Source organism: Mizuhopecten yessoensis, unplaced genomic scaffold, assembly GCF_002113885.1.
Source record: "Mizuhopecten yessoensis strain PY_sf001 unplaced genomic scaffold, ASM211388v2 scaffold716099, whole genome shotgun sequence".
Lineage (NCBI taxonomy): Eukaryota > Metazoa > Mollusca > Bivalvia > Pectinida > Pectinidae > Mizuhopecten > Mizuhopecten yessoensis.
Window position 1 is genome coordinate 5,084 of NW_018479947.1, and position 16,034 is coordinate 21,117.

The 16,034-nt window shown below is 36.2% G+C and overlaps 1 protein-coding gene across 1 annotated transcript; it reads left to right on the forward strand.

Annotated features, from left to right (window-relative positions):
• Window positions 1-294: 294 nt before the first annotated feature.
• LOC110441699 (proprotein convertase subtilisin/kexin type 5-like) lies at window positions 295-15,714 on the forward strand. The gene is made up of 3 exons (XM_021484919.1): window positions 295-367; window positions 10,368-13,403; window positions 15,140-15,714. The coding sequence occupies exons 1-3, from the start codon at window positions 311-313 to the stop codon at window positions 15,554-15,556; spliced, it is 3,510 nt and encodes a 1,169-aa protein (XP_021340594.1). The 5' UTR covers window positions 295-310; the 3' UTR covers window positions 15,557-15,714.
• The last annotated feature ends 320 nt before the right edge of the window (window positions 15,715-16,034 follow it).

A 16,034-nucleotide genomic window follows, 5' to 3' on the forward strand; every position in this document is an offset into this window, starting at 1 on the left:
TGAATGAGTTAATCAAAGTCATATGTTGATAACGTTCTCGTTAAATGAAAACGATTGAGTGAGAGTACAAATATAATTGTTGTATCCATGAGAAAATATTTTACGAGTATATTCCTTGTCATGTTTTGAAGACTGGCTTCTTATATTTAAATCACAATGAAACCTAAATCGATGTGTATACATCTCGTTGATATTTTGTCCCTGGCTCTAGAAGAAAACGAAGCGACCCTGGGTATGTGACTGATTCGATATATTTAGACACAGGAAGTGATCTAATACACAGCTAAACACATATACCCTATGTGACACCATGGATAGACACCAGCTTCGACTGTTTGTTGTAATGTTTTCGTCCATAGTTACACAGGTAAGAAGCTGATGATCGTCATATATATAACAATTAATCACACTACACACAGAGATACTATATATTGGTTTTGTATTTCAGTTTTGATCAACAAATCATATGTAAAAATATATTCTTACCTTAAAATATGAAGTCGAGCGACTGATCCCTTCACTAAACTAATACACGAGTGCAGACGTTCTGTTATGTCAAAGATTACATACATGAATGGGCATGTCTATTGAGGCGGCCAACAAAATAAGGTGTATTCATACATATTCTATACATAAGCATTTCAGACATAACAAGTGAAGAACCGGTGGGGTATATATCTAATTTTATCAAGCATCACGACGGTACACGCCGTTACAGGAATCACCGTAACGGATCAAATCATGTCTGAAGCCTCCAAGAAGGCAATTCAACGAGAGACACCATGACGAAAGACATCATGTCGTGAGACTCTATGACAGGAAACGGTATGACGGGAGACACTATGACGAAAGACATCATGACGGACGACACTATGACAGGAGACACCATGACGAAAGACATCATGTCGTGAGACTCTATGACAGGTAACAGTATGACGGGTGACACCATGAGGGAATACTCAATGACGGAACACATCATGACGGGAGACATTATGACGAGAGATATCATGATAGGAGACACCATTACGGAAGACACTTTATCGGGAGACACCAATTAGGAAGACGTTATGACGAATGACATCATGACTGGAAACACCATTACGGAAGACACAATGACAAAAGTCATCATGACACACCATGACGGATGACACCATAACGGGAGACACCATGACGGAAGTGGCAACGACAGCAGACACCATGATGGAAGACATCATATCAGGAGATTCTATGTCAGGAAACAGTATGACGGCAGACACCATGACTGAGTACGAAATGACGGAACACATCATGACGGAACTGTCTTATCTTCAGTGTCTATATTATGTTGGGTTAACATATAATATTGGGTTGACATGTCGTTATGTCGGGTTGACTTGCCATGACGTTCAGTTGATATGTCATAATGTTCAGTGGACATGTCATTATATTGGGTTAACATGTCATTATGTAGGGTGGACATGTGTTTGTGCTGCGTAGACATGTCGTTATATTGGATTGACATCTCATGGTGTTGGGTTGACATACCATGATGTTCAGTTAACATATAATTATGTTGGGTTGACATGTCATTTTGTTGATTTGAAACTGTGTAACGTAGAGTATTCATAGTATGATGTCTAGTGGTATTGCCATGTACTTGCCTTAACGTCTCATTGTGTTTAGGCGAAAAAGTGTAACGCCGAGGAGTCATGTTATGTCGGTAAAAGGTATCGTATTGGTGTTGAGTTGAAACAGCATCGTGTTGAGTATTCATGTTATGATGTTGAGTATCCATGTTATGTTGTTGAGTGATTTCATCATGTTGTTATGTCAGTATGACAGAATGTTGTGTGATCATGTTATGTTGTTCACTGCTTGTCTCGTCGTTGTCTTGTTGTAAGCGTTTTTCATACACTGATAAAAGATATCACGCGTTTTGAAGCATTGAACGAAATCAAGCTTTTTCATGTGCATACTATATATTTATAACGTTAAACGGCTACTTTTCTTGCATGGTGGTCGTTTTAAAACCGGTCCATGTTAACCAAAGTTCATTAAAAACGTATATCAGTTTGGCAGACGCGGTTGAGAAAACTGCTTGATGTAACGTTGAACTCGGACTTAGGTAATCTACTTCCGTGACATAAATAGAGGATTTGTTGCTTGTACATTACATATTCATTGATTAATACTTTTCCATGTTTTCAGACAAATTCATCACCAGTATTTTTGGAAAACCAACCTTTTTGAGAATTTTCATAAATTTCACAAATTTGTCAAGAGCAATTATAAAATTTACAAAAAATAATTAAGGCTGCACCAAATCAATTTGTAGTTCTTCAGAATATGTATTTTCAAAATGTCCGAGAACGACTTTTTTATTTTTCATTGTTTTTGTTTTATTTTCGAGATGCGAGTTGGTGTAAGGAAAGATAAAAAATGAATAAATTGCCTTAAATCATGAGGGATTTGGAACGAAATTCAAAAGAGTTTATTTTAATATATTTCTAGTTGGTCAAGTTATTTATTTTAAGACGTTTGCTGGAAATTGTAAACAAAGGTATTATGTAGGCTATTTTTATAGTAATATGCTGATACATGTATACAAGTAACAAAATGTTCAGATGAGTTATTTATTTACAATGATTAAACGTATAATTGATACACAAAACACTATAAGCATGTATGCAGAAATACTTCTTTTTCAAAAAATGTATGGCAAGCCAACTGAACATTGAATACCTAAAAGAGATATATCTGATACTTTAAAAAATATGTCAAAAACTATTAGCGATACAGTATCTCTATATGTTATACCGGGAGGTTTCTCGTTTCTAGTTCCATTATAACTACATGTATAAGATATCCTGTAAACAATAGCTATATCACAAACAATAAAGATATCTCACGTAATATTCCCAAATTTATTCAAGTGTCTCTATTAGACTTTTACATCCAAAAATATGTCGTATGCAATAATTCAAATATATATATATATATATATATATATATATAAAATATGTATGGGTCAAAGAAATAATATAGACGGTAAAATCCCATATAACACTGGATCCTAATGGAGGTATGTCCGTAGGATACGAATTAATTAAAATAGTATATGGGGCAAAGAAGTAATTCCAACAGTATATAAAATATGTACATATATGTATATATAAATATACATATACGTAAAATATGTATATATAAATAAATATAAATCGCCTGAAGAGCCACAAGATGGGCGAAAGCGCTAGCCGATTATACTAGACTTCGTGTTTTGTTTTATTTATATATATAAAGATATAATTAAGAATCATACTAAACCTTACCGTGAAATTTGTTTAACAGTCAATGTTTAATTCCCGTAACTTACTCCCGTACATTTTCATATGTAACGAAGCTTGTATAAGAATGTTTAAATAAAATATAAATACGACCCGTGTTCTACCTTATAACCACAAACATTAGAACTCTGACGTTTACATTACATATCCATTGATTAATGCTTTTCAATGTTTGGAGACAAATTCATATATATTTTGCATGAAAAAACTTGATTTCGTTCAAAGAATCAAAACGCTAAATAATTTTTATCAGTGTATGCAAAATGCTTACAATATGACAACAACGAGACAAGCAGTGAACAACAAAACATGATCACACAACATCATGTCATACTGACATAACAACATGATGAAATCACTCTACATCATAGCATGGATACTCAACATAATAGCATGGATACTCAACATCATAGCATGGGTACTCAACATCATAGCATGGATACTCAACATCATAGCATGAACACTCAACATCATAGCATGGATACTTAACATAATAGCATGGATACTCAACATCATAGCATGGATACTCAACATCATAGCATGGATACCCAACATCATAGCATGGATACTTAACATAATAGCATGGATACTCAACATCAAACATGGATACTCAACATCATAGCATGGACACTCAACTTCATAACATGGATACTCAACATCATAGCATGGGTACTCAACATCAAACATGGATACTCAACATCAAAGCATGAATACTTAAAATCATATCATGAATACTCAACGTCATAGCATGGATACTCAACATCATAACATGGATACTCAACATCATAGCATGAAGACTCACCATCATAGCATGGATACTTAACATCAAAGCATGAATACTCAACATCATAGCAAGGATACTCAACATCATAGCATGAATACTGAACATCAAAGCATCGATACACAACATCATATCATGGATACTCAACATCATAGCATGGATACCCAACATCATAGCATGGATACTTAACATAATAGCATGGATGCTCAACATCATAGCATGGATACTCAATATCATAACATGAATACTTAACATCATAGCATGAATACTCAACATCATATCATACTCAACATCATAGCATGAATACTGAACATCAAAGCATCGATACACAACATCATATCATGGATACTCAACATCATAGCATGGGATCACACAACATCATGTCATACTGACATAACAACATGATGAAATCACTCTACATCATAGCATGGATACTCAACATCAAACATGGATACTCAACATCAAAGCATGAATACTTAAAATCATATCATGAATACTCAACGTCATAGCATGGATACTCAACATCATAGAATGGATACTCAACATCAAACATGGATACTCAACATCAAAGCATGAATACTTAAAATCATATCATGAATACTCAACGTCATAGCATGGATACTCAACATCATAGCATCGATACACAACATCATATCATGGATACTCAACATCATAGCATGGACACTCAACTTTATAGCATGAATACTCAACATCATAGCAAGGATACTCAACATCATAGCATGAATACTCAATATCATAACATGAATACTTAACATCATAGCATGAATACTGAACATCAAAGCATCGATACACAACATCATATCATGGATACTCAACATCATAGCATGGATACCCAACATCATAGCATGGATACTTAACATAATAGCATGGATACTCAACATCAAACATGGATAGTCAACATCATAGCATGAATACTTAAAATCATATCATGAATACTCAACGTCATAGCATGGATACTCAACATCATAGCATTGATACTGAACATCAAAGCATGGATACTCAAAATCATAGCATGGATACTCAACATCAAACATGGATACTCAACATCATAGCATGGGATCACACAACATCATGTCATACTGACATAACAACATGATGAAATCACTCTACATCATAGCATGGATACTCAACATACTCAACATCATAGCATGGATACTGAACATCAAAGCATGGATACTCAACATCATAGCATGGATACTCAACATCAAACATGGATACTCAACATCATAGCATGAATACTTAAAATCATATCATGAATACTCAACGTCATAGCATGGATACTCAACATCATAGCATGAATACTCAATATCATAACATGAATACTAAACATCATAGCATGGATACTCAACATCATAGCATCGATACACAACATCATATCATGGATACTCAACATCATAACCTGGATACTTAACATCAAAGCATGAATACTCAACATCATAGCATGAATACTCAACATCATAGCATGTATATTTAACATCATAGCATGGATACTCAACATCATAGGATGGATACTTAACATCTTAGCATGAATACTCAACATCATAGCATGGATACTCAAAATCATATCATGAATACTCAACATCATAGCATTGATACTCAACATCATAGCATGGATACTCAATATCATAACATGAATACTTAACATCATAGCATGAATACTCAACATCATAGCATTGATACTCAACATCATAGCATGGATACTCAATATCATAACATGGATACTTAACATCATAGCATGAATACTGAACATCAAAGCATCGATACACAACATCATATCATGGATACTCAACATCATAGCATGGATACTTAACATCAAAGCATGAATACTCAACATCATAGCATGGATACTCAACATCATAGCATGGATATTTAACATCATAGTATGAATACTCAACATTATTATATGGATACTCAACATCATATCATGGATATTCAACATCATAGCATGGATACCCAACATCATAGCATGGATACTTAACATCATAGCATGGATACTCAACCTCATAGCATGAATACTCAACATTATTATATGGATATTCAACATCATAACATGGATATTGAACATCATAGCATGAATTCTCACCAGTATAGCATAAATACACAACATCATAACATGGATACTCAGTATCATAGCATGGATACTCAACCTCATAGCATGAATACTCAACATTATTATAAGGATACTCAACATCATATCATGGATATTCAACATCATAGCATGAATTCTAACCAGTATAGCATAAATACTCAACATCACAACATGGATACTCAGTATCATAGCATGGATACTCAACAGCATAGCATGAATACTCAACATCTTAGAATGGATACTCAACATCATAGCATGGATACCCAACATCATAGCAGGGATACTTAACATCATAGCATGGATACTCAACCTCATAGCATGAATACTCAACATCATAGTTTGGATACGCAACATCATAGCATGGATACTCAACAGCATAGCATGAATACTCAACATCATAGTTTGGATACGCAACATCATAGCATGGATACTTAACATCATAGCATGAATACTCAACATTATTATATGGATACTCAACATCATATCATGGATATTCAACATCATAGCATGAATTCTCACCAGTATAGCATAAATACTCAACATCATAACATGGATACTCAGTATCATAGCATGGATACTCAACATCATACCATGAATACTTGGTTGGCCTTTTCTTGTTCTTCTCCTTACTTTGACACTGTTTTTGTACCCGTTTTAGGGTCCATTCCGGGGATATGCACATGTTCTCATTGCCCTAACGATGTAATTCTCCTCTTGTGTTTTGTCCTGTTGTTCTGTGACTATTGTAACACATCTCTTGATCAATGTACGTACGACGCACTTCTGGTGCAAAGGATGGTGAGATTTGAAGTTCAGGTATTGATCCGTATGGGTCTTTTTTATAGACCAGTACCTTCACGGTTCCGTCTTCTTTCTTTACCAGTAGAGTGTCTAGGAAGGGCATTGGTTTCTTCCTCGCATATAAATTTGATGTTGTTAGTGGCATCTATGGTGTTGATTTTTGTAGTCAAATCCTTCTGTGACCCCTTCTTGATTATCTCAAGTATGTCGTCAACGTATCGTTTCTATAAGCTAGGCTTGCATTATATGGGGGCAGTGGCTATTGCTTCTTGCTCCAGATGTTCCATGAACAAGTTGGCCACAATGAGAGACACTGGACTACCCTTAGCCGTGCTGAAGCGTTGTTGATAGATGTTGTTTCGGAAACTAAAATATGTTGTTGTCAGCACAAATTCTAGCAAATCCATGATGTCCTGAATCTGGAGGTTTGTGTTTTTGTGCAAAGATCTGTCTCATTCTACACGTTACTGATTGATTGTAAGTGCGTCGTCAATGGGTGTGTTGGTAAAAAGAGAGACACCATCATGTGAAATAAATTCTTCGTCTTCCTGAATAATGATGGTAGACATAGCTTCCTCTAGATTGTAAGCAATGGATCCGGTGTAGTCCACAATAGGCCTCAGTGGGTTTCGCTGCTTGTGGATCTTGGGTGAACAGTACATTATAGGAGTTTTCTCTGCTGTGGGATACATATATTTGTATTGGCCTTCGGAAATCTTTCTCTCTTGTTTTAATTTGACAGGAAGGCTATGAGACGCCTTTTGAACTTTTGAGTTGGATTGGTCTGCAGCTGTTCATATGTCTTGTTGTCCTGTATCAGTGTTGTGACCTTGGCCTCATAATCTTCGGTGTCCATGACAACTGTTGCCTTCAGCTGGTAGTATGGTAATGGATTTGTCTCTGCCTAATTTTTTGAAGTGTGATCCGTTTTGTGGACAACTCGTACACATTTTACACCTTTGTATGCATACGCTTCACTGCTCATTTGTCTGATGAAGGTGACAGTGTACATATCGTACTAGTCATCAAAACGTCACATAGAAAATGTTCGTGATTGTGTGGAAAAGAACTTTTCATAATCCATACTTACCAACCTGAGAAAATGTTTAGAAATATTTCAAAAAGGGGTGACGAAAAGATCTACAAATGTGGTATTCGTTCATGAACCAATGGAATTGTCACTCCATTGACTTAAGTGATGTCACTCAACTGGCTAACGATATTGACCTGTTCATTGATGCTGCTGGATCGAAAGGTTTTTGGGATACTATGATAAACAGTGGATCAATAGCCACTGGCCCAGCAAGATATTGCTTGAAAACTAAAATGGGTTGATAGTCTATATGGAACTATATCCTATAGTTATTACAGCTATTTTGGTGGGACATTGTTTGTCTGGGAAGAGAGTTAAGTTTCATCAAGCCACAGTAGACATTATCATAAACGGTCGTTTTAAAAGTGATAGTATTATGACAATAATGCGTCGTTTAACTATGTGTACTTTTACAAATAATTATTGTCACAGCTATGCACATACCAACAGAATTATTTAAATTTGCTGACTCGTTGTCTGGGTTTCATATGGAAAGATTATCCAGCCTAGCCCCTAAGGCAGACCGGCGACCTAGACAAGATCCAGACTTCAACGATGTTCCTTTTACTAGATCACACTATCAAAAAACTGTTAGACTCTGCAGTCGCTGACAGAACCCATGTAACATGTCACTCTGTAGCTGTGTGTTTCTGTACATGCATAACAATGTACAATCTTAATCACTCCATGATTCAACTAGATCCTACTTCATCCCCTTAGATATCCTGCATGGTATCAATAAATATTTATAAAGGACTCTTCCAGTCCAAGACTCTCTATCACATTTAATATGCTGTCAGAATCAACAGCTGCCTATCAACAAGGAATATATAGCTTCCATACCGACCTGACCATGCAGGCTGCGTGCAATGTGGCATTCTTTGGTTTCCCACACGGTGCGGAGAATTCACCTGTGATACAAGTCCATTTGATATTACGCGTCATTCGGTATTTCTGATCCCCATGTATCAGCTAACGGTAATATGCTGACACTTTGTCTGAATGCATCTAAAACCTATCTTTTTCGACACGGGGTCACCATTTACCTAGTTCGGACACATCAATAAGTAAATCCAGTGGCCTCAGTCATCAGAACGTTGTCTGCTCGACATCTAGATGTAAAGAACGTGGGTCCACCTGCGACGATTATTACAATGTTGTCCGGCTTGAGGTAATCCTTGTCCCAAGTCTCATCACAGATGCGAGAAGCACAAGTCGAGTTAATCTTGACCTTGTGTTTTCAGGTGTCTCTTCAACTATGCAACTGAAGGACCTATTGACCAGCAAGTGACTACAACAGCAGTGGTAATTAAAGATATCGTCCGGATTGGGGTTTTCTCACTTGCCCCTTGCATCGATTTGGGCAAATTATCCTTGGCTTTTAGCTTTGCTGCTGCTCAAGCTAGAGTCCAATGGAGTTCAGACACAGCAAGAAGGCATCTTCATGTTTTTAAAACTTAATTATTTGTCAAATGTATTATCAGTTGTTTGTTATCTGTTGTTTAAAGGCCTGCTTAGCATTGGACTAATTTCGAAAACGTATGTTACCTTTGTAACGCTAGAGTTTAAGGTGAGTTAAAAATCTGTAGGTGTTATTCAATGGTTTACGTTCAGCATTTAGGGAAATAACAACAACAAGTTCACCCGTTGTCAGTATAATGTGACCGGGCGGAATGATGTGCTGGATTGTTTCGACATTGTATTTCAGTGAAGTAGTAGTTTAAATTTGGCATCAGAACATCAACATACCATGCCTCCAGCACTCATGCACACATACACTACACACATGGAAGCAAATCCTTAAATGTCCTTAGCTGCTGTAGGACTTTAAACCCTTAACAACCAATCAACCAACTAATAAAACATATTAAGAATGTTATTTAAACGGTAACTTCTATTGTTTGAACGTAATAACAACGTCATTAGCTTTTCAGGAAGCATGTAGCTATTTTGATGTTAAAATAACGTTACGATATTCAAAATATTAAAAGAAATTAAATGTTCTTGTTACTAAAATAATATTAAAATGACGTAAACGTTTCAAAATTATTCACGTCTCAGTTCATTTTTGGTGACATTAATATCCTCATGACGTTATTTTAACATTTGCAAAAAATGTTATGCATATATTTTTACTTCTTGATGACCATTTTTGGGCTGATGATTTAGTATGATCGTTGAATCTATAAATCAGGAACAAAAATTGTTTTCTTTGATATGAATATTTATTTATAGATCATTTCTTTTGGTTGTTTTCAGATTTGTATCGTCAGAGGGGAGGTACTGGTACACTACAAAGGGAACAACTATGTGGAATGTCCATCGGGTTCCTACCAAGTCGAATTTTCCTCCAATTGCACTGACAACTGCCCTCCTAATGCACCGTATATAGTGTCCGATTTATGTTTGGACTTCTGTCCTGTGGGTTTATCTTACACGTGTAATAGTACAGATGCTATCCCTCAATCAGCTGCAACAAAACCGGAAAAAACAGCAGTCTTGCGATGCCAAAAAGGAATTTGTCCGAAAGAGAGACCATTTTGCTTTGACTTTCATTGTTTGTCAGATTGTCCACATGAAATGGTTAGGGAGGACTTTTCATGCGTCTACCATTGTTCTAATACGACATCGATGGTTTACAACAAATCATGTGTAACCGAATGCCCCCGAGACTCTCCCTACAATGAATCGGGTATTTGTGTTTCAAAATGTTCAACGTATACTATACTTTATGGTAGCGTCTGTGTCCGTGACTGCCCAGTCAAAATGTTTCGGTATAATAAGACGTGTACCACATCATGTCCAAATCTAGCTCCTTTCGATTTCGAGGCTCTAAATACAAAATTTTGCTTGGAATCGTGTCCGGACTTCACTTTCGTTGATCGACATGTGTGCAAGCTACAGTGTCCGGAAGGATTCCTTCTATGGAACAGAACGTGTGTTAGAACGTGTCCAGACTCGGCCCCAATTATCTATGTATTGAACAGAAGAGTTCCACACTTTAAAATTCCGATTTGTATTACAAACTGCCCCAATGACACGTTTTCGGATGGTATTTCGTGTGTAAAAACCTGCGACAAGAATATGTATGTGTTTAATTCAACCTGTGTTGACCGCTGTCCTCCCAGCCACAGACTGTTGGAGGGCAGTACATCACCATATTCCTGCGTCTCACAATGTCGAATCACGGAAAATGTGAACGACAATCGTTGTACTGCGGATTGTCCAGGCAACAAATTAGTTTTTAACAGAACGTGTGTCTCTGAATGTCCCAAATCTAGTCTGTTGGTATTCAATCAACAATGTTTCTCTCAATGTCCAAAGCATTTATTGAATGAATCTGGGACATGTGTAAAATATTGTAGTTGGGGAAATTACATTTTCAACGCATCTTGTGTAAAGAGGTGCCCAGAAACACACAGCTATACTGGTTACTGGAAATGCTATAACAATTGTTCAGTTGACAATTTACTGCTTTGGAATAACTCGTGTTTCTCTTCTTGTCCTAAACAGGCAATCTATAACTTCAATCATACATGCTTAACGGTTTGTCCACCCTCCCACCCTTTTTATAAAAGCGGACGAACATCAAGATATTCCTATCAAGTGATTAACTACTGTGTGGCGTCCTGTAGTGATAGCATTAGTCCTGCGTATTTGCTACATGGAGGTAAATGCAACTGTTCAGCACACTTACTCTCTCATAATTCTACATGTGTTGAGAAATGCCCATCGCCATATAACTTGGTTCATAACGGAGAGTGTCTTGCACATTGTCCTCGGTTCTTAGTAGGTTATAATAACACATGTCGAGACTCGTGTCCGGAACATGCTAAACATTTATACGATGGTTTGTGTGTAGAGGCGTGTCCATCGTCACATCCATATTATGCAACGGAAGAGTGGGCTCCCAATTTATCATATTGTTACGATAAATGCGATATCAAAAAAGGTCTGTGGAGGTTTTCATATAACATGACATGTGTATTTAGGTGTCCTAATACAACTGTTTTAAATGGATCAAATTGCATCGAAAAATGTCCATTAGATAAATCCCTAAAATATAAAAAGGAGGACGGCTACGGGAAATATATAATCGTATGTGTAGAAAAATGCCCAGGGACAACCTTCACAAGAGGAAAGAATTGTTATGACCAGTGTCCAGAACCCTTATCTTCTTATTTGCTGAACCGCACGTGTTTAGAGCAATGTCCGAAACATAGTCGATTTCGTTATCAATTTATAACAAACGACAATAAATTTGCTTACAGATGCAAGTCATCATGTGACAAACATATTTTCGATAGCACTAGTTGTGTGGATGTTTGTCCTCCCGACACCCCGTTGGTATTAGGACAATCTTGTGTTCCAAAATGTCCAGCAACACACGTGTTCCACGAACAACAGAAAAACCGATGCTTGGCAGCATGCAAACCCCCTCTGGTTGAACTTAACCACACATGTCTCAGATCTTGCCCTGCAAGTATTCCCTTTGTTATGAACAATACTTGTATTGAAAAATGTCCAAAACCGTTCAATATGACATCACCTTCCTCTCAAGGTCATACATGTGTACATGAATGTATATATCCGATGTTCCGAGAAAACAACAATTGCACACAGGCCTGTACTGGCAAGTTTATTGTTAACAATGTATGTGAAGACATTATCGGATGTCCGAATGAATACAGATATATAGAGATATCTTCACGCGGAACAATCTGTCGAAAAGTTTGTCAGAAAAACGAGTTCGTTTTCGAAGACGTACAATGCACAAAAAAGTGTCCAAAATTCACTGCCGGAAACCATTGTGTCGAGAGTTGCCCAGATACACATCCCTACACAGTAAACCTTAAGTATTCATTTAGCAGGGACTCCACGTGTTATTCAACCTGTCCAAAGCTTACACTTTACAAATCTTGTGTTAATTTTTGTCCCGTTTCCTATCTTGTGTTAAAATCGAACAAAACGTGTGTCAAGGAATGTCCAGCATCATATCCCATTAAATCATACAACGAATGTCTTAAAACGTGTCCCTCGCACCAGTTCCTTTCCGGGGAAAAAACTTGTATATCCAAATCCGAATGCGATAGTTCGAAAAGATTTTATGTCTACGACTCAAAGTGTGTCACACAATGCCCTAGTGGAACGTTTCGTATTTATTCATACAACACCTGTATTCCGATGTCACTTGGTTTCCTTATCATGACTGTGCTGGCTATCATCGGCATTAGCTGCCTCTTTGGAGCGTATTTGCTGTTCAGAAGGAAACAATTTTGTAGGCATGAAATTATAGTAAGTATCCATTTTAAGTCTTTCTTGTTTTCAAGAAAAATTATTACAGGTCTGAAAGATTAACTTTTAACATATTTTCAAAACAATCATTGTATATTATGTATACAAGTGTAATTTAGTAAGTAATAGTGAAAATAGAGTTGATATATTTAAAATAAAAAGTAGCACCTTTTCATAACTTGCTTATTCTTGCTAAATAGACTTATCTGATATTAGTATTAACTATGAAAATTAACAAAACATCATGATGCTTCCTTTCGTTATGAACACAATTTATAAATTTAATAACACAATTGTATGTTGTAAATGTATTTGCAGTCTTGAATTATATAATTCCTGATTATATGTAATCTCGTTTTGACTCATGATAAGATATACATTAGCGTATGAGTCGCCACAGGTATTACAATTGTTTTACCAACACCACACACCGAGATTATTGGAACTTCATTTGAGCTACTTTGGAGTCTTGGTGTAATCAGCTTTAAAAATAGTTATCAACTAACTATATTAATCATAATGCTTGTATGTATAACACGATATATGATGCGTTGTATGCCAAACTAACGCGTTTTGTTAAAGGAACAGAATCAATACATTCATATAAAAGACAAATTCATCGTAAAGTCCTCAGCTCTTTTTGTTGAAAAAAGAACAAAATTATAACTAATAATGTGAAGTAAGGCTATTTAAACATTTAGTAATTCGCTGCAGAAAATCAAACAAAGGAAACATTTTAACGGCACCACATTCCGTCCTTTTATTGACTCAGTTTTGGTACTAAAGGTGAACAAATTGAAAAGTATGTCTGAATTGTTTTCGAAATATTTGTAGAAACTGTACTCAGCGTTAACATTTGTCTGCAACAGAAAATGTCTTTGAAGCAGTGTTTATGTAAACCGTTCCAGAATGAAATGTTTGCTTTGTTTGCCTTTCTACATCCTAAACCTATATATATATTTGGACCTACACTAACGTGTTCAGAGTAATTCTACACGTTTTAGAGCTTTAGATCAACTTTCGGTAAAGATTCGTAAATCTATATAAGATTTCCCGGCATACCTTCAGCATTTGCACATTGTTTTTTATTTTTCCGTCTGCTTCAAACAGACTACATGCTACAGGTTTATTGATATATTTCACTTGATTTCAAAATCCTATAGTTTTGTTTTATATTATTACGTAATATATAACATTTGTTCATGTTACTGTAGAGAAGGCGTGTGCTTTCTTGTATCCATGTTCGGTTCTGGTCAATCTTGAAATCAAACTGTTAGTTTATATAAATATATTTACAAATTTCCCTGTCTTTTGTGAATCCTCGAGTGTGTGAATAGCGCCGACTATAAGCCACGGTATATTCCGAACAGCGCACCCATTTCATCCCTAAAATAATCAGCCAATCATACCACATGTGTAGGCACGGGGCTGATGTCAACCTCATTAGTATGGAAAAAGTGTCTCTTTGACTGACAAAAACATTGAAACTTGGAAAAAGTGTGTTTATTTGGAGGAAACGGGGATCATGTCTGCGGAATGTACATTTTGGATGCATATAGGAGGTCTGTAAAAGACACATTATCAATCTTCCCAACGGTACCAAGCATGTTTTTGTACAACAATGAGAAATGTGATTGTTGATGCGAGAAAGTTTGGTGGGGTCGATTTTTCGACATTGAGAGCTTTCCCCCTTCTGTTACATTGTTAATTACAACAATGAATTATATCTGTTTCAGAGTAACAATGTTGAACAAGCAGATACAGTTTACGGATGTCTTAATTCGGAGATAGACGCTACGGACGATGCAGTAGGGCACGAATGCGATGCTTCGACTTTAGAAATGTACAACGATTCTTCAACGTACCGACAAATTACTCCGACAATACAAACAATGGACGATTCGTCAAGGTTCAAACACGATACACAGCCAAAATGTGCTGTTGACGATTTGTCAAGGTACAAACACGATACGCAGCCAATAGAGAAAATGGACGATTCGTCAAGGTACAAACATGATACACCGCCAAAATGTGCTGTGGACGATTTGTCAAGGTACACACACGATACATCGTCAAAATGTGCTGTGGACGATTTGTCAAGGTTCAAACACGATACACTGCAAATAGAGACTGTGGACGATTCGCCAAAGTAAACACACGATACTTCGCAAACAGAGACTGATGACGATTGTCAAGGTACAAATGTTTTATGATTGTGACTATCGTATTCAATCTTATTGTTTTATGAAATTGATTTAATCTCGCTTTGGCTATCGTATTTAATTCAATTTTGCTGTAAATTGTTTGAATCTAGCTGTGACTATCGTATTTAATTCATTTGTGCTGTAAATTGATTGAATCTGGCTGTGACTATCGTATTTTTTTTTATGAAATTGATTGAATCTCGCTTTGGCTATCGTATTTAATTCATTTTTGCGGTAAATTGTTTGAATCTCGCTTTGGCTATCGTATTTAATTCATTTTTGCTGTTAATTGATTGAATCTCGCTTTGCTTATCGTATTTAATTCATTTTTGCTGTAAATTGATTGAATCTGGCTGTGACTATCGTATTTTTTTTATGAAATTGATTGAATCTCGCTTTGGCTATCGTATTTAATTCATTTTTGCGG

Bases quoted from the DNA above. Each gene is read 5' to 3' on its own strand.
- LOC110441699 (XM_021484919.1), top strand. From the start codon at position 311: ATGGATAGACACCAGCTTCGACTGTTTGTTGTAATGTTTTCGTCCATA. The intron at 368-10,367 runs GTAAGAAGCTGA...GGTTGTTTTCAG, and splicing joins TTTCGTCCATAGTTACACAG to ATTTGTATCGTCAGAGGGGA. The intron at 13,404-15,139 runs GTAAGTATCCAT...TATCTGTTTCAG, and splicing joins TTTGTAGGCATGAAATTATA to AGTAACAATGTTGAACAAGC.